At 40.5% G+C, this 19378-nt stretch overlaps 1 protein-coding gene across 3 annotated transcripts in view; it reads left to right on the top strand.

Annotated features, from left to right (window-relative positions):
• The window catches only part of Fars2 (phenylalanyl-tRNA synthetase 2, mitochondrial), a 423978-nt gene that overhangs the window by 207341 nt on the left and 197259 nt on the right, over positions 1–19378 (top strand). For all 3 annotated transcript variants that reach the window (XM_021180053.3, XM_021180052.3, XM_085831173.1), the window contains one exon: positions 13347–13507. In XM_021180053.3, coding sequence (XP_021035712.1) covers positions 13347–13507 — 161 coding nt within the window. The remainder of the gene's footprint in view (positions 1–13346; positions 13508–19378) is intronic.

Here is a 19378-nt window from a genome sequence, read left to right as displayed (position 1 = left end):
AGGATATTCTTCTTAATATATATGTGATGTGAATGTGTTATTTATATATGTATATAGCATACATGAATGTGGGAGTGTGGGTGACTCTCTCAAGTGTGAGTTAATGCTTGTGCTAAGTGGCAGCAGAGCAATAAATGACTCTGTCTCTGTAGAAAGACAATGTTCACCTGTTCTTCAATACATGTCTCCTAGAATCCAAGTGTCCTGGTCATTTATGCTCAGGGGATTTCTTGACCCTCCTTCCACTTCTACTCGGTGTCTTAAAATACTTGTTTATAATATGGTGAACTCACTGACCTCTGCTTAGTTTTCTACCTATGGCCTTGTTTTGGTAACTGTTGTTAATAAAGACATCTAGTGATGCATTTGATGTGAGTGGAGGTGTTTCCCAGCATGGGCAGGTGTGCACATGAAAACTACCTCATGTTGATGTGGTGGTTCATCCCTGTAATTCCAACACTTGGGAGGCTGAGGCAGGGTGAGGTTGCTGGAAAGTGGAGATTGGTTTGGATTCCATAGTTTTACGATGACCTAACTATCTCAAAACCAATGGGCTAAAGATCTAGCTTACTCAGTACAGTGCTTGGCTGGCATGTCCTGGATTTGCTTCCTAGAACCACATAAAACCAGGCATGGTCGCCATTCCTATAATCTCAGGAAAGGTAAGCTAGAAATATGTCTATCAGAAGTTTTGAGGTCTTCCTTGGCTATACAGTTTGAGGTTAGCACAGGCTACATGAGACTGTGTCTCAAAACAAACAAAACAAATGCCAACCTTCACTTCAAGTCAGAAATCCCAGCATTCAGTGGGGGAGACAAGAGTTCAGCGTCAAGTCAGGCCATGTAGTGAGAGAGACCCTAGCCATAGACAACAAGTAAGGACAGCAAAGAAAGCACACTTTCTATATGAAAACGTGGGAGATGCTATTTTCACTATCAAACTATGAGGTGGTTAAACAAAGCTACTAAACTATGAAGAGGCAGACTTTTGTTATAAGACAACTTGCTTGCAACATTTACTTTAAAAAACATTTAATTCTCTTCTAAAAATCTAGGGTTTTACAATGAAATCGAGGGAGGGAAATACACTGAAAATCAAACACTGTTATTTGAGGATAGTGTGAAGGAGACATAAGAGGTAGGAGTATGAACTCTTGTTTGGTGACTTAAATATTACTGTATTTAGCCTTTAATTCTTTAAAAAAAATGCAGAGTAAGGTCTGATGTGCGATATTCCCATGATGTTTAAAACTCTGAATTTTCCTGCACTGTGCTGTGCCCTGTTGGGCCAGCTTGTCCCCAGGCCATGCTTCTGCCTCCATTTGTCTGCTGTGTTTTTGTTTCAGGTTGGTAATCTTACCTTCAACACCCTGCAGTCATTTAAGATTTCTTATGTACTTTTCCAAATAGAATTGTTGAGCCTATTTTAAAGTAACTCCTCCCTTCTCTGCATCCTCACAGAACCTCATTTTTAGCACTCACAGAGCTTATGGCTCTCTTTTTCTTTGCTTTGAAAGCATGTGTCCCTTGGGGACAGACATGGGCTCTCATGCTTCATGCTCCTGGGTTCACATCCTAGCTCTGTCATATGCTCACTGTTGGCCGACTGACCCCAGTGCCACCTCTCCTTGGAGACATTTTCCCTGTGGGCTTAGAGAAGCCAGGCTGCCATGTTTCTTCCACCCATTCAAGCTCAGTGGCCTGGCAATCCAGCTCTGGGGGATGGCTTTTTGGAAGTAGGGAGTATTAGGCAAGCTTTCTCTCTCTGTGCAGCACCAGGTAATTAAAGCATTGGTCGTGGCAGGGTGGGGCAGGAAGATAAAAGGAGCAAGGGTCGTCCATGGCATCCGAGGGCTCTTTTACCAAACCAGGAAATGGCCACCTCCAGAACCCTTCTGCTAGAAGTCACATGTCTCTGATGTATTTAATTTTCAGTTGGATTTTCTACTACTTAGGAACAGATAGTTGTATAACCATGGGCAAGTTAGTTAATCTCTTTAAACCTTGGTTTTCTCATTTATTAATAAATAGAGCTGGTAACAGTCACTTCACATAGTGATATGAGATTTAATGAGATCTTATGATACCAAGTAATTGTTTATTCTTTTTTCTTATTTTATTTGATGTTGCTAATCAGAAAGTATCTACCATATTTGTTTTTTAATAAAAACAAGTCATAATAAATATCTGCTGAAGGAATAAATAAAGATTAGCATAAAGTATTTACATAAACTTTATATGTTAAGATACTGTAGCTTGTCCTTTTACAGACTTGCTAACGATTAAGTTGAAAATCTTTTTCCATTCTTCATATATGGTTTGACCCTATACCTGGCCTTAGTCAACCAGGTCAAGAGAAAAAAGGGACAGGGTTTGCATTACCCAACCTTGATTCAAGTGGACCCCTGCAACCATACGTGCATCCACCCAAACTGGCTTAATAGATGACATGAGAGCAATAAAGTTCCCCAGAAATAGGCAGCCTATAGCAGCATGTGAGTGAGTCCAGCCTGCATGTGTGCTTAAGAGAACACAATAAGGACCAAAGAACCCTGGATCAACTGACATGAAACAGACGTTGTGGGAGTTATTTTTTTTTTAACGTAGAAATCTAAATGTTAGAAATAATAGGTGGGGGTGGGCAGTCTCAGCTTAATGCATGGAGAAGCAGTGTCATCTGTAGGTATTTGCTGGGTTCCAGAACCTGAATCTAGTCACAAAGGAATACCATATAATGTCAAGTTCAGCACAATGCACAGAACAGCTTGCCTTGGATTTTCATGTCATGTCACGATCATGTAAGACATGCAAAAGCTAGGAGTGTTTTTAGATGAACAGAGGCTGTGCATGATACATAAGGATATTGTGTAGCCCTCGACTGAATGGGAAAATACTATGAGATAATGACAGACTCAAAAATGGAAGGTAGGCTTCAAATTAGGTGAGAGTGTTATACAATATGAAATCTTCATCTCTTATTTTAAAAACAGACAAAAATGTGCTATAAACACCCACACTCAGATAATGTAAATAGTTACTATAATATGCAATGAGTATTTACAGATGTGTCAGTAAGTATCTATGTAAGTTTATTTTGTTATAACTGGTTAAGAATAAGATATATCATGTAAATCTACCAAGTAAATTGAATGTATAAAGTGGTGACTGATGTGGCTACTGCCACCCTCTTTGGGCTGAGGGAATTTGATCAGATGTCTGTCTTTACAAAGTGTGCTCCGATTTCTGTAGATTGTAGACTTTGGTGTGCACCTGTAGAATGAATGTTGCATGTGAGCTCTGTGAAACTCTAACGGTGAGACCAAAAACACTATTTCTGCTTCTCAGGCTGTAGTGCCAAAGCCCTGAGTCCCTTTGCAGTTCTTCTATTCATTGTGGGATGGTTCTTATTTATAGTTGGGTTCTTCTAACTTCTAATTGATGTGTCTTTGTTGTTCATCCCATTGGGTTTCATGTGCCTTCTTGTTAAACATAGGATGGAGATCTGGGGTTACATGTCCTCTTATGGAAGTTTGTTAATGGGCATGACTGAAAGAGATACTAACACCACGTCATTCCACAGGAGGAGAAAGCTTTATATTCTTATGGGGCTTTACTTTTGTATTGTGTGGCATCTTGAATAAAACTGAGTAAAGCACAAAGCTGTCTTCTTGGGGTGTCCTTGTCACTGTGTGTTTCAGGTCTCTTCTTGTTAGAGTACCACATGGTATATTTTTTAGTCTTAATATTTTTGTGATGAATCTCTGTAGTAGTCTTTGCTTCCTTAGCCCTTCCCTTCCCTTCCTTTCCCTTCCCTCCCCTATCCTTTTCTCTCACCTCCTTTTTTTTTTTCTTCCTAAATTCACTAAATGTTTCCTGATCCACTCTCTTGGAAATTTACCCTCAGTGTCCATAATATTATTATTACTCAAAGCTCCATGTCTTGTGTCATTGAGACCTAGACCCTGACTCTGCACATCTCCCATCAGTGAATGCTACTTTCATTGAAAGAAGACAACCTGAAACTTAGATGAAAGCTGGCAGTTGATATTTGCTGTCCAAAGGGAAAGTCTCAAGAAAGAAATTTATTCATTGAAATCTCCTTTCTACCCATCAAGCCCCATCACTTCAATAGCTTTGGATATTCCTCTCCCTATTTCTCATCATCTAAGTTTTTAATGGTGAAGCAAGTCACATAGATCATCGTCATTCATTCAAATACTGAAAGGATTTAATGTGGAGATTCAAGGCTCTTTTGCAGAGGCAGGGGTATACATTTACCTGCTCTCTTCTTAGTATACTAGCTTCCAGCAACCAGCTTGTTGCCTCATGTACTGGCTGGTTTTGTGTGTCAACTTGACACAAGCTGGAGTTATCACAGAGAAAGGAGCTTCAGTTGAAAAAAATGCCTCCATGAGATCCAGCTGTAAGGCATTTTCTCAATTAGTGATCAAGAAGGGAGGTCCCATTGTAGGTGGTACCATCTCTGGGCTGATAGTCTTGGATTCTATAAGAGAGCAGGCTGAGCAAGCCAGGGGAAGCAAGCCAGTAAGGAACATCCCTCCATGGCCTCTGCATCAGCTCCTGCTTTCTGACCTGCTTGAGTTCCAGTCCTGACTTCCTTTGGTGATCAACAGCAGTATGGAAGTGTAAGCCGAATAAACCCTTTCCTCCCCAACTTGCTTCTTGGTCATGATGTTTGTGCAGGAATAGAAACCCTGACTAAGACACCTCCTGTATTAGCTTGCTGGTACATTGTAGTCATTGTATAGTCATTGTACTCTCATGTGACAGCAGCCAATATGGCAATGAAAAGGGGAGTTCCAAATGGTCCTTTACCTGAGGTGAAATTCTAGCCTGTGAGTATCCCAGCAGAATTCTATCTTGGGCCCATTGCTATCTATTCCTAGAGCAGGTATCTGAAAAGGAAATCAGCGCCTAGGGGTTGGTCCATCACTTTCCAATGCATCTCTGTCCAGAGCTGGCTGCTGGGAAGGCTCTCTGTTATGCCTGGATTAAATTCTAAAGGATCAAAAAGATGGAAATTTGTATGTTGCATGTCTTTCAGGGAAATTAAGGATGCCTGCCAAGGGGAATGTCTTTGGCAATCACTTTATGTACTGTTGATTGATGTGTACTTCAGATTGAGACTTCTGTTCCTATAAATGCAGAAAGCCAAATCCAGGACCCAGTAAAGAAAGGGCTCAGGCCAAAGTGAGATCCATGAAATAAGGTCATGTGCCTGTGCATGGTGAGGAGTGCCCAGTGCAGAGTGCGTTAAGAAAACTTTTCATAGCCAGTGGAACCTGGTGCACAGTCCAATCCAGACCACAGGAAACTTAAAAGAAAAGTCTGCCTTTGGAGCTTGTGAAGGACTTATTGACAGAAGTGTGTGCGGCCAAGGATGTATGCACCTGGAGACATTTTTCCGACAGGAGATCGATCTTGACTCAGCTGGAGAAGTCAATCATCCAGTGACTTGTCCCAGAGGAAAAGTTTAAGAAGTGGAGCTACAAGTAGGAGACCAGGGACTACATCCTAGGTAGGAAAAGGACAAATCAGAGTTGATTAGTCACTGCACAGACCTTTCTAGGCCTGCCTAGGCCGTCTCTCTGGGCAGTGTGCTGCTTGCTGTTCTGTGATGGTCAGCATAATGAATGCTCCAGGGATGAAAAAACTTTTATCCAGTGGAGGGTGAGTTCTGTGTGTATGTTCAGGTCATATCCAGCATGAAGACCATATTTGGAGTAGCCAAAACCCAACATGGAATTCTCCTGGTATATCTGAGCACCTCCTTCAATAAGCCATTTTTCGCGCTTTCATGGACTATCACAAAGTCAATCTGTAGACAAGCAGTTCTGAAACAGAAGGCTCACAGGTGGAATGCAGTTCTCTGGTGTTTGGAAAGACCTTAGATACCCCTCTACATTGATGTTTCCACATGAATCTGGGAACCAGCCAGTGGATATGTACTTGACCTGTCCATAAGTTTGAGTTCCAGCATCTATAAAGCCTTAATACTAATCTGGAAGATTATATGACTTCATTGTGAGGCATTAAATCAAGCCAGTGTAGGTGAAAAATCCTGGAATTGATGGCATCCTATGAGATACATGCTTATTAATTGGTAAGTTGTGTCAGTGTTTTGGGTACCAGTTATCTTGGGCATGTGTCCCCTTAAGTTAAAGAATTTTCAAAAATCAAACCGTTTTGCCATAGAAGGAAATATATACTTACTATAGTACAAAAACTCATTTTAATAGGTAATAATTTTCCTTTAACCCTTGACCTTCTAAGAAAATAATCAATGAATAGAAAGCAGTAGACAGAATTGTTTAGCTTTCTATAACTCAGTTGCTGGGGAAGAAGACAAAGCAGAACTAATGCCTGCACCACAAAGCCCACCTTGTAAGCCATGGGAGTGGGAAAGGAGAGGACATCCCCTTCTTCTCACCTTCCATTCTCTGGGTGATGATTCTCCTAGGGTGGGTGGCCTCTCTGAGCTTATCTGTGCAGCCTCAGCTGCTGGGACATGGCTGTCTTTCTAAACCAGGCATGGTAACTCACACCCCTAATCCAAACAAGCCCTCTACAGGGACAGGGAGACCAAGAGTATAGAACCATTGCTTGGTTTTATAGTGAATTTGACCAAGCCTGGATGACAAGAGATCATGCCTTTCATAAGGAAACAAAACAAAACAAAACAACCATTGTCACTTCTGTTAAAAATGTCAAATCAAAGTGTGTATGATCAATAAAGTCTCTTGCCGATACAAAACAAAGGGAGATTACTGAAAGCTCCATGTTAAATACGAGATCCTCTGTAGCAAGGAAAGTGAGAGTTTTGAGACTTCTTTCTTTCACAGTATCCTGCTGTCCCTTTGCAAATTCGTGCTAAGCACGAGGGACATGCCAAGTGCCCGGGACACTCCTGGAGCTGTGTCGGTGATTAATAGGCTGAGATGCTGTCTAAGGTGTCTCAAAAGTCTGGTGACAAATAAGAACTTGGGACAGTGGGAAGGATTGTGCGAGGTAGTGTTTTCTGTAGAAGCAGGTAGCTGCAGGGGTCACCATATGTGTTGAAGAAGACGTTTGCCCGTGTCTATGAGGTGTCTTTGCAGAGGTATTCTGAGCAAGGGACTTCCAAGCAGAGACGTGCACAGATGGAAGAAGACCACGGGATACCATGTCCCATCAACAGCATCCTTCCAGGTTCATGGAGACCAGAGACCACAGGAGAGAAGACTTGACAATTTGTGTCTAGTTTTGCTGTTAAATAGTAAATATTACCCATTATGCTACAGTTTGTATTTTGTTGAGCATTTATTTAGATCAGTGCTTGAGCTAAGTTCTTTAAAGTGAACCGTGTCATAGAGTTTACAGCTGTTAGCAAGTATTAAATTATTTTTGATTCAATAATATATAATATTTTATATAGTGATTTTATAAAATTTGCCAGTTAACCTGTGTGAACTGTCTAGTTCACCACTGTTTTCAGTAGTTTCATCTCCTCTGTCAACAGCTCTGTGCTCATTAAGCAAGACCTCCCAGTCATGTCTCCCATCCTGTGACTACTAGTCAGCTTGCTGCCTTCATGAGCTTGTCTTTTCTAGAGACCATACATTTTGTACCTGGCTTCTTTGTGTAACATTGTCCTTACAAGAGCTGTGCTTGGTATGTAGTGTATCAGAACAGCGTATTCTGAGGGCCAAATTATGTCCTATTGTATGTAAATCATGCATTCTGTTCAACCCTTCATTTATTGAAATGCATATTAGTTATTTCCACCCTTTGGCCTGGACCAATACTACCGAACACCAGTATGCACTTGAGCGAGTAGGGGAAGGGAGAGAGAAACATGGCGAGGGAAGACAGAGTATTCTGGAATATGATGAACCTATAGTTGTTTAGTCATATGTTAAATTTGCACCCAGGCATTGTACATGTTAGATGCATACTGTACATCGGAGCTGTCACCCTCAAGCCCTAACTCAGTAACTTCTCAGCAGCCACAAAATGTCATATATGTGTGAAGTAGTTTTCCACTGTGGTTTTAATTTGAGCTTCCTAATTACTAATGATATTGAGTACCTTAGTATATTGGCCACAGATATATGGGAAGGGTCAGATCTTTGCCCCCTTCTCAGTAGGGCTGTTTGTGATTGCGTTGTGGGGATCTCCACTTTGAAGAGCCAGCCTTTGTCAGACACATGGCAATCCTTTGTGGCTGGCCTGCAGGTGATGGTTTCAGGTACACAATAGTCTAAACACTGATGAAACTCAGTCTCTTTCTTTGGTTCCCTATGCATTTAGAGGGAGGGGACAATTTCTTTCCCTTTGTAGTTTTTAGGAAATTTTAACTTTTGAGTATTACATGAAGATTTCAAATCTACTTTTGGTTTTAAGGTAGGGTCCAGACAAGATGGCTCAAGTAGTAAAGGCAGTTGTTGCTAAACCATGAGTACTTTGCTCTTCTTGATGCTCTTGTAAATAAAGGATTTCTTATTTAACTTTTAGATTGTTCATTACTAACATTTGGACATGCAATTGATTTTTGAAATTTTGGTTATTTATTATACAGCTTTCTTGAATTTATAAGTTCATATTTTTTCGTGGCCTCATTATAGTTTTCTATACAGAAAATCGTGTCTTCTATAAATAGAGATAATTTTAGTTTGTACTTTCCAAATGGGTGTTTTTCATTCTTGTTCTCTCATTTTTCTATTTAGACTGGCAGTACTCTGAATAGAAGTGGGGGAGTGAACACCCTTGTCAGTTCTTCACCACTGAGTATGATATTAGCTACATGTTATTCACACATGATCTTCTTCATGTTGAGGAAATTCCATTGTGTCCTAATTATTTTAAAAAATTACTTAATCATGAAAGAATGTTGTTTTTTATCAAATGCTTTTTACATTAATTAGGATAATGGTGTATGTTCCCCCCCTTTTTTACCAGCTTGCTATATCACATTGATTGGATCTCATATTTTGAACTACCCTCGCATGCATTTCTGCACAAATCCCATTTGATCATCGTGTATAATCCTTTTAATATGCTGCTGAGTTTGGCTTGCTAGTAATTTGTTGAGGATTTATGCATCTGAGTTTGTATGGGATATTATTGGTCTAGGCCTTTTTTTTTCCTATCATGCCCCTCTGAAATTTTATTTTACTTTAAAACTCTATTATCTTTAGTTTTAATGAATTTTCATTCTCACATTATAACCACTGAAAAAAATTATCTGGGAATTTCTTTTCTTTTTTATAATAGCCAAAAATAGAGACCGATAGCACTTTGGTAATTATACGTTTTGAAACATTTGCTTTTATTTGTGTGCATGCATGTGCCTATGTGGCTGCTGCATGCATGTGTGTATAGATGCCCAAAGAGGTAGAAGAGGCCATTGGATCTCCTGGCACTGAAGTTAGATGATGTGAGCTGCTGGGAGTCGCTACTGAGACCCCAGTTCAGATCCTCTGAAAAATCAGCATGAGCCATTTCTTTAGACTTAATCATATTCTTAATGAAGATTTTATTCTGATCTAAGCCAATGACCATGTATTATAGATGGAAGACGAAAGTACCTCTCTCCTTCTGAGGAGAGAAGGGACCAGTCTCCCATAGTTGAGTGGGGATATTGGTCTGTGTGCTTTTCTAGTCTCCCCTTCTGTGGGATTATATTTACTTTACATTTTATCTTTAGTTTTATAATCTTTGTTTTTATCTTTCATTCTCTGGGGAAAATCAGCTCCTGAAGCAGCATCTTTTAATGAGCACTAGTGAGTATTATTCTCTCTTGTCCTCAGTAGCTGTAGGGATGCGGCCTGTAGGACCATCCTTCTCATAGGTACATCATGGGTTAAAATCATCTAAGAGTATAAGATCAATTTCGCTTCTCTACTTTGACAGTGATAGTGTCTTCTTCTCCTTTCTTAACTTTCTCTTCTCCACACTCTTACTCATTCTTTTCCTTCCATGTAGTGAGTGACTGGCCTTATTATTACAGTGTTCAGCCACAATGAAAACATGAGCTTCCTCTCATAGGATGGTCAGTCAATGCAAAGTGGCATTCATTAGGGAGCATGGGTGCCTCTCCTCACAAGGGTTCTGTTGGCAAGGATTCCTATTTACACTCTGGCTTCCTGGAGTCCATGGTTCTAGAATGAGGGGGAAGTACTACTGTAAGCTCTGTCCTCCATTACAGGCAAGTATGGCCAAAAGCTGAAGGTTGTTCCCACTTGACCTGACAGTGGGTTTCAGTTTTGTTTATCTATGGCTTGGGCTCTTGGACAAAGAATTTGAAGCACTCTATGATACATAGAAGAGGATAAAATAAGTAGTTGAAATAATCAGTGAAAGATGGAAATCAGGACATTACAATAAAACTGGGGAAGGAGTTACATGGATTTAAACCCTGGACATTTCTTTTCAGTTGTTGAGTGGATGCACATGTTTGGCTCTAAGTTTCCACAAAGCCAAAATAAAAGGTGAATTGTTATGACTAATTATGTAATGTACAGCATCCTCAAAGTTAAAAACAGCCCAGTTGTCTTGGAGGAAGCCTTTTCTTTTCATAAGACTCACAGGCATTTCTGTAGATCTAAGATCTATTTTTTTCTTGTGGCCTCCTGTAGACTATATATGATAACCAGCATCCTTAGCAGGCATTTCAGACATTGTCTTAATAACTTAATGAACCATGATAGTGCTGAGTGTATTCCAAATAAAATAGGATAAAATTCCAGATTAATGGGAACAAAACAAAGTGTTTTAGAGGTGAAATTGTTAGAGCTTAACAAGCAAACAATACTCTTGAGGACTTCCATGGTTATAGGTTGTCACAACATAAGCAAGCTTTTATATTTTTTTGAAAAATGTGTGTGTGTGTGTGTGTGTGTGTGTGTGTGTGTCTACAGATACCTGGTGAAGCTAGATTTGTCTGATCTTAAAGTTGGAGTAATAAGTGTTGTAAGTTGCCTGATGTGGGTGCTGGGAATCAAACTCCAATCCTTTGTGAAATCAGTACAAGCTGTTAACCACTTAGCTAGGTCTCTAGCCCCTCACCCAAGCCTTTTCCCCAGAATCATGATGAGCTGAGGTTGCTGGACAAGTGCTGGCATAAAGGTCATCTGGTACTTACAAGCCCACTTCTCAGCACACCGGGGTCCTTGGGGAAGTGGTCCTTAGGTTATAAGGTTCCTGTTTCCTCTTGCAGCTCCCTGAGGCTTCTTAAGAAGAAATGGTTGCTTATAGCCAGCAAAATCCATTCTCTAGTCTGTGAAAATGGAGTCTTACCTAAAATGGGCTAATTAGAGGAGTAAAATCTCATCTTTTATGGGGCCTGACCATATTCTGGCAGGACTTTCTCTAGGACATGTGCATGAGTTTAGGGGTCTTGGGCCACGCCTGACTGCTATAGAACCAATTGGGGTCCAATTGGAATGGTTCCTCTCACAAGCTCTTAATGTAAGCTTTTCTAGTTGTACAAATGACGCCAAGCCTTTCTTCACACAGTGCTTTGTATCATTTCTTATCCTGCCTCATATATGTGAAATACAGCCTTAAAGTTCATGTCTGCATTGTAATGTAGATGGAACCCTTTACCTTTGGAATAAATGCTGCTGAATACATATTTCTTCCCACATTCTTGAGATAGCTTAAGAAGAATAAAAATGGTATTTTTAAAAAGGTGAAGGATTTTTTTAATTGAAAAAAAATTTAATATAACAGCCTGGTTGCGGGTTCCTTTCCCTCTACTCTTCCCAGTTCTTGCCCATTTCCCATCTCATGCAAATCTACCTCCTTTATGCATCAATAGACAACAAACAGGCTTCTAATGGATAATTAATGTAATATAATATAATTTAACAATGTAAAACAAAGCCAAACACATCAGAATAGGACAAAACAAACAACCAAGCACAGGTAAAGAGCCCAAGAAAAGGAACAAGAAGCAGATATAGATGTAGAGACCCACTTGCTTTTAGGAATCCCATAAAACACAAAACCAGAAGCCGTGATACACATGCCATGGGCCTGTAGGGTTAAAATATGGGGGGTGGAGGGGAGGAGAAGAAAAAGTCATTTGATGACAAGTAACCTCCAATGATGGCATTGAGTTCATTTTCTGTTGGCAACTATTGCTGGCAAGCATTCTGACCTTCATAGTAGTTCATTTTCTTGGTGAGACTGCCTTGGAGAAAACTAGATTTTCATTTGCAAGTGGTTATCAATTGACAACAGCCTCTGAGTTAGAGATGGGGGGCCCTGTTCTTAATAGCCTGATAGTGTTCTCTTAATGTCAGCCATCTGCTCTGGCACACTTTGAAGTGGTACCTCTGTATCTCTGTATGGTAGTCCACTTAGGGAGAGATCTTCCTTTCTCTTGAGTTGTCTGCATGTAGGGAACTAACGTTTGAATCAGAGCAAACACAGGTTACAGAAAATCGGAATTCAGAGGTGGGAGCCAAGCTGTGGACTTGGAGCTGGGGTTATGACTCAGTAGGTAAAGCTTGCTGTGTAAGCATGAGGATTGGGACCTAATGACAATCCAGACTTGACACTGAATGTCTATATCCCAGTGCTAGGAAGACAAAGACAAGGGGATCTGTGGGGCTTGCTGGCCAGCCTGTCCCACTGAATCAGGGAGTTTCAGGTTCATTAAAAAACCCATCTCAAAAATAAAGTACAGAGGCTAGCAGTGAATTTTTTTTTTTTTTGCAGAGGACCCAGTCTCAGTTCCCAACACCTGTCTGGCAGCTCAAGACCACCTACAGCTCCAGATTGGGAGGCTTTAGTGCCATCTTTTGGCTTCTGTGGGAGCTGCATGCATATGGGTCACCCATTCACATGTAGGCTGCTTGCCTCTGTGAGCACTGCACATATATAGTTCACATCAAAATATCCAAGCAAAACAGCCATACACATAAACTAAGGATAAATATAAATAAATCTTTAAAAAAAAGGTACAGAGGGAAATCAGACAGGTACCTGATGTTGAGCTCTGGCATCAACACAAACACAGGTCTTGTACAACACACACACACTGTGGGAGGGATGGAAGAAGGGAGGGGAAACAAACCTCCCTTTGGACTTTATTGAGAAGTCAGTGACAATTCCCAGCTGGTATGATTCCAGAAAGCTTCCTGGGGGGATAGAAGAACTATAAAAAGAAAGAAAAATAGTAAGATTGAACATTCTCTTGGATGAGCCCATAGTACTCTTCATCCCTACCACTAGGGGGCACCATTCAGCACTGCCCGTCTTCGTCAGAGAGCACCAGGAGCACTATGTGATCTTGATGTTCTCCTCAACAGACATTTTTGCTTTGTTTCTGACCATAGCTGGTGCTCAGGATCGAATCGGCTGGGCGTTTGGCCTGGGATTAGAGAGATTGGCGATGATCCTCTACGACATTCCTGACATCCGCCTTTTCTGGAGTGAGGATGAGCGCTTCCTGAAGCAGTTCCGCCTGTCAGACATCAACCAGAGTGTCAAGTTTCAGGTAGGATGACTTATAAGAATTAGGATATCATCGATATAAATGGTCATTAAAATCTAGGAGGTTCACTACTTGAAAATTGTTGAATTTTAAATAATATTTTAAAATCAGGGTGATAGTCTTGACAGTCAGCTTGTGGGATGTAAAGTCTCCACAGAAACAAATCTTTGAGCATTCTTTAAGGAATTATCTAGATTAGTTAAGTCAAGATCAAAAAACCCACCCTAAATGTCGGCAGTGCCATACAAAGAGCTGCAGTTGCCCTGCCTGAATTAAAAGGAGAAGTGCAACTGTGCACAAGCACCCATGCTCTTCCTTGCTGGCTTTGGCTTTTACATCCATCACCTTTGGCTTTTACAATGTTTTCACGAATTTGCAATGATCCCCTGATACTTGGAAGGAAGGAAAGTGTTATAAATTATAGTCCCATTTAGGTCTGAGCACTCTACAGTCTAATATTCTCTTCACCTGGACCAGTTGTAGGTCACTATCTACTGTGGAGGGGGGCTTCTCTCATGAAGTTTATAAATATACTAATATATACATATAATGGTAAGTCATTGAGTTGTTTTAATATCTGTCCTGTTATTGGAGAAATAGCAAGTTATTCCCTAAGACCTGTGTTCTGTCTAACCACAGCATTTTTGCACTGATAAAGGTGTGAAATATGGGTTCCACTTTGTAGAACAGGCCTTAAATCTAATCAAATATTGGCTGATTGCTCCTATGACATTCATGCCACTATAGCACCAGTGGGCTTATCCAGAGAGTCAGGTCCTTATTGTCGCTCCTGGGTTTCATATCTGAGTAAAACTAATGGTAGCTTGTTTTCACTTACTAGTGTGCATAATACTGTGTAGCACTCTGAAAACCAGTCATTAGGGATAAAGTGTCCAGATATGGACCAGTTTGATTTCTCCATATTCTATTACTCTGTCTAGTTCAGTGTGTCTTCAGCAATAGGACTTGGAATGCAACCAAGAGCACCAGCAAACACCTGTAATATATGAAGGTCTATGGGACATTACTGCAAACACCTGTAATATATGAAGGTCTATGGGACATTACTGCAAACACCTGTAATATATGAAGGTCTATGGGACATTACTGCAAACACCTGTAATATATGAAGGTCTATGGGACATTACTGCAAACACCTGTAATATATGAAGGTCTATGGGACATTACTGCAAACACCTGTAATATATGAAGGTCTATGGGACATTACTGCAAACACCTGTAATATATGAAGGCCTATGGGACATTACTGCAAACACCTGTAATATATGAAGGCCTATGGGACATTACTGCAAACACCTGTAATATATGAAGGCCTATGGGACATTACTGCAAACACCTGTAATATATGAAGGCCTATGGGACATTACTGTAAACACCTGTAATATATGAAGGCCTATGGGACATCACTGGTCAACAATTTCAAAAGAGGCAACCCATTCCTGGCATTGGGCTTTCAATTTATGAGCCTATGGTGTCTATAAGGGACATTGTTTTCCTCTTATAATATAACTCCATTTAAACACACTCATTTTCTCTCTCCATGTATATGTATGTATCTGTCTGTGTATCTGTGTACATGTACACAATTTTTGTCAGCTTGATACAAATATAAAGATATTTGGAAAGAAAGAATTAAACTTGAGATAGCATGTCTATAAGGTTAGCCAGTAGGCATGTCTGTAGAGTTGTTTGTTTGTTTTAATTCATTGATTCATGTGTAAGGGTCCTACCACTGTGGGCAGTGCTATCTCAGGGTGAGTAGTTATGGGTGTATAAGAATGTAGGCTGAGCAAGTCAGGAAACATCATCCCTCCATGATTTCTACTTTAGTTCCTGCCTCCAGGTTGTGCCTTGCTTCTGCCTTGACTTCCTTCATTGCTGGGGTGTGACCTGTGAAAGCCCCTACCATGACCTATTAATTAATTCACTCAGTAACTAATCCCAGGGCCATGTCTCCACTTTTAGGTGTTTGTTATAAATATTACCTTGATTTAGAATACTAACATATGTATCAATTTCTCTTGTTGCTTTGACACATGACTACAAAGTTGGAAGCTTAGAGTTGTCTCTACCTTTAGGAAGGTAGTCTGGCTCTCTGAAGTCAAGGTGGGAGTATATATGGTTCCTTGAGGAGGATCCAGGGAACTGTCTGTCCATGTGTTTTTGCCAGCTCTCCAGACCCCTAATATGACTACATACCACATGGTCTTTTGATCTCCTGAAATCTGATCATTTTCTCTGAATTTTTGCCTCCTACTTACTAGGATTCCTGTGATTCCATACTTCGAGTAACATAGTTCAGGATACTTTCCCTTCCCCAAGATGTTTATCTGATTTTTATTTTTTGTTTTGTTTTGTTTTATTTGAGACAAAAATGGCCTAACTGTGTTGACCTGGCTTGCCTTAAAGTGGCTGTGTCAACCAGGCTGTCCTCAAAATCCCAGGAATCAGTGTGCCTCTGCCATCTAAGTGATGTACCACCATCCCCACCCTCTCCAGACCTTTCTTAGTTGCCTCTGTAAAGACTGGTGCCTCTCCATAGGCATAGGAACATATTTGCAAGTTCCCGGGTTCTAGATGTCTTTCAGGTGGCATATTTTGCCTGCTTCTCCTTTACAGGTAATGCTGCTTGCCATCCACTATTCTGAGTTTGTTAGTAGCACCTTCTCCTATTTTCATACAGTTGCCATGTTTATGTTCCTAGGAAGGAACAGGAGCCTCTTGTCACAGCTGTCTGTAAGCCTAGAGAATACTCCCCTGACCAGAAGAGCAGAAATGTTGAGAAAAGCCTTCTGCAGCTGGGATCGAGTGGCTTATGTCTTCTCTGGCCAGGAACCTCCAGAATCGAGTAATGTTGGGCAGAGATTTGTCTTCTTCATCTTCCCTTGGGTCCTCCTCATTTATGCCCCAGGTGCTCTTGGCTTCAGTAGTTGTATCCTCTGCATCTCCATGGTCTTGTAAATTAGCTCCTAGCTGTGAGGGTGTTCTGACTACAAGGGCAGTCTCTGATTTAGAGCACCCTGAGGCCTTATCTAGGAGACTCTTATTAACACTTTGAGAGTCATTTCTTAGATTTAGTGAGGAATAAACTTGACTTATGCCATTTTAATTTTTGGTCTTCAGCGTGCATACTTTGATCAAGGATTTGCATATGATAGTTCTCTTTGGCCCACCCGAATAATGCTTATGATGAGTGGGTAAACATTGGTTGCTTTTATCATGCATATCTTGCTCTGCATAAGAGCTCTCTGCCCACTGCTGCTCCAGGACCGGGTGTGTAGCCCTCTAAGTGCATGTACCTTTGTGGGATGTTTTTCTGAACTCCCAGGAAGTCACACTTGCATATTAGTGCCCTAAATTGAGTGCACAGTAAATCAGCTTATATATATATATATATATATATATATCCTTCAAATTTTTTTGAAACACTCTACAACTATGAGGTTAATATTTAGCCCTATGCAGTATTAATACATCATGCATTTTATTTATATAGCTTGCTTAACTGTCACTAATCGCATGTCTCTCTATAGTCCTTTACCAGTTATTTAGCAATAGTGGCTGTTTTCTTTTCTGCCAGATGAGGGGTCTTTGCAGGTTGCCTTCAGTGTTTGTATACTATGCTATTCCTAATCCTAGGTGATGCCCCCTTTGGCCTTGCCTGTGACATTGCTGGGAAGGCATCACTGCTTTAACCTTCTCAGCAAGCCTCTGGCTTAGATCCTGATACTCCCCCAGCTCAGTATCAGCCTGACCCGAGTGCATTGCTCGGTCAGGACTTCAAGGGGTTATTATTTTTTTAAACTTAATTGACTTAAAATTCATGGCTAGATTACTCATATTCAAAGCCTATGGTACTCATATGTAAGTATATAAACTACCAGGTTTATTAACCTCCTTTAGGAATCTAATCACAGCAAACTACATATATTAATGATTCTCAAACTTTAATATCCAAACGAATCACCCATAGATCCTGCTAAACATGGTTTCCAGGTGGACTGAGGGTTTGAATTTCTTCCTACATGCATGTTATTACTGTGCCATGAGTCTGAAAGCTATGCAGTCTGAGTGGCAGCTGAGGCCTCACCTGTTCGATGAGGCAGACCCTCCAGCCTGGTTCTGGGCTTTCTTCCTCTGGTGCATTCTCCTTGTGAATTTAGCATTACTCTTTTATAAGTAGATCTATAAACCTTTCTTCTTGCCCTAATTTTTTAAAGTTTTTAAGAATTGTCATTACTTTTACTCTTGTTAAATTTTTGATGAACTACTTAAGATTCCTTCCTTCCCTGTCCTCACCTCTCTTCTCCCCATTCCTTCCTCCCCTTTATTGGTACTTGTATTTCTCCTTTATCTTTATGCTTAAAATGAAGACATGTTAGTCTTTAGATCAGAATGAATATCAACTAGAGATAATGAAATATGAATTTTAAACAATAAATTCAGTAGACAAAAGGATTTGGGATCAGGTATCAGCAAGTGGAAGCTGTGTTGGTTTATTGTATCCACTCAGTCTTGGGAGAAGTCAGCTGAGCCTGTCAACCAGGGAAACTCAGTTTCTCTGAACCTTCTTATGACAGCAGTCATCAGCAGGATGGAGGTTTGTAAAGGGGGTATTGCAAATTGGCTTTTATACTGTTGAGTAGGCATAACTCATTAATTCCTCTGTGTGTGGTCATAAAATCTTTATTGTCTCTGTGTGTGTGTGTGTGTGTATGTGTGTGTGTGTGTGAGAGAGAGAGAGAGAGAGAATACTCGCTGTGCTGTATAGATGGAGTCCAGAGGACATCTTTTTAGAGTCGCTTCTTTCTTCCCACTCTGGGTTCTTGGATTCCAACTCAGGTTGTTAGGCTTGGCTTATAATCACTTTTACCTACTGAGCCATCTCCCCAGTCCTGTACATGATTATCTTAAGACCTTGTAACACTTGGCACTTATTGAATCCTGTATGCAAATCGTGAACTAATACTTTACCTATGATGCATCCAATGGATTTGGTGGATACTGTGGATATATTCTATAGGCATATTGCAACCACCAAGTAAACGTAGCCATAAGAACTCTACCACTCAGTGACAGCCAGAATCTTAAGCCAAGCTTGAGTTTACACAGCTGTTAGTTTTCAGTAAGCTCTATTTTTACCTATATAAGGTAGCAGTAGACACAGAAATTCTTTAATTCTCAACTCCAAGATGTGTCTGACCTACAGGAAGAATCAGATTTACTGAGGCATGCTAGATAACAGAGCTGAGGTGAAAGTACACATAGGTGATCGAGTAGTTACAGTCATACTAACCAGAGAATGTGGAGGTCAGGCTTCTCTTTTTCCTTTTTCTCATCCTTTCTTGCGAGTTAATTCTCTAAATCCTTCCACATCTCTCTAGAATTGTCTCAGGGCTCTCACCTGATTATATATTAATCTCAAGGCTTGGAGGAGCTTCTGGAGCTGCCGTTTCTGTCATTATCATAAATGGTGTCTGTTAGAGACTTAAAGTAGGATTTCACCGTCCTTCACCCTTCCTCCTTCTAGTTCACAGAAATTTGGTTCTGAGACTCTCAAGAGTTTTGGTATATTGCAGTGCCATTTCTTTTAACTTCTACCATATGCATTTGTTCTTCTTAATCAAAATTAAACATTTTCTTTTGTTGGAAAAGAGATGGTTCCTCCAAGAAGAAAGGACCACAGGAATACACAGGAAGATGGGAAAACACACAGCTCTGTGCACGTTTAGTAAGCATCCTTGGCTCACAGGTGTGAGCGATGCAGCAAGAAAAACAGGCACAGTTGGGCACCATCCTTTTTCATTGTGTTGCTAGGTTTTAATTATGTTCTTTCCTCTCTTCCCTTGTTTC

Source organism: Mus caroli, unplaced genomic scaffold (genome assembly GCF_978045245.1).
Source record: "Mus caroli unplaced genomic scaffold, Mus_caroli_1 scaffold_15, whole genome shotgun sequence".
NCBI classification, from domain to species: Eukaryota; Metazoa; Chordata; class Mammalia; order Rodentia; family Muridae; genus Mus; species Mus caroli.
Note: the sequence above shows the minus strand (reverse complement) of the source record. Positions and strands in the feature narration are given on the sequence as shown.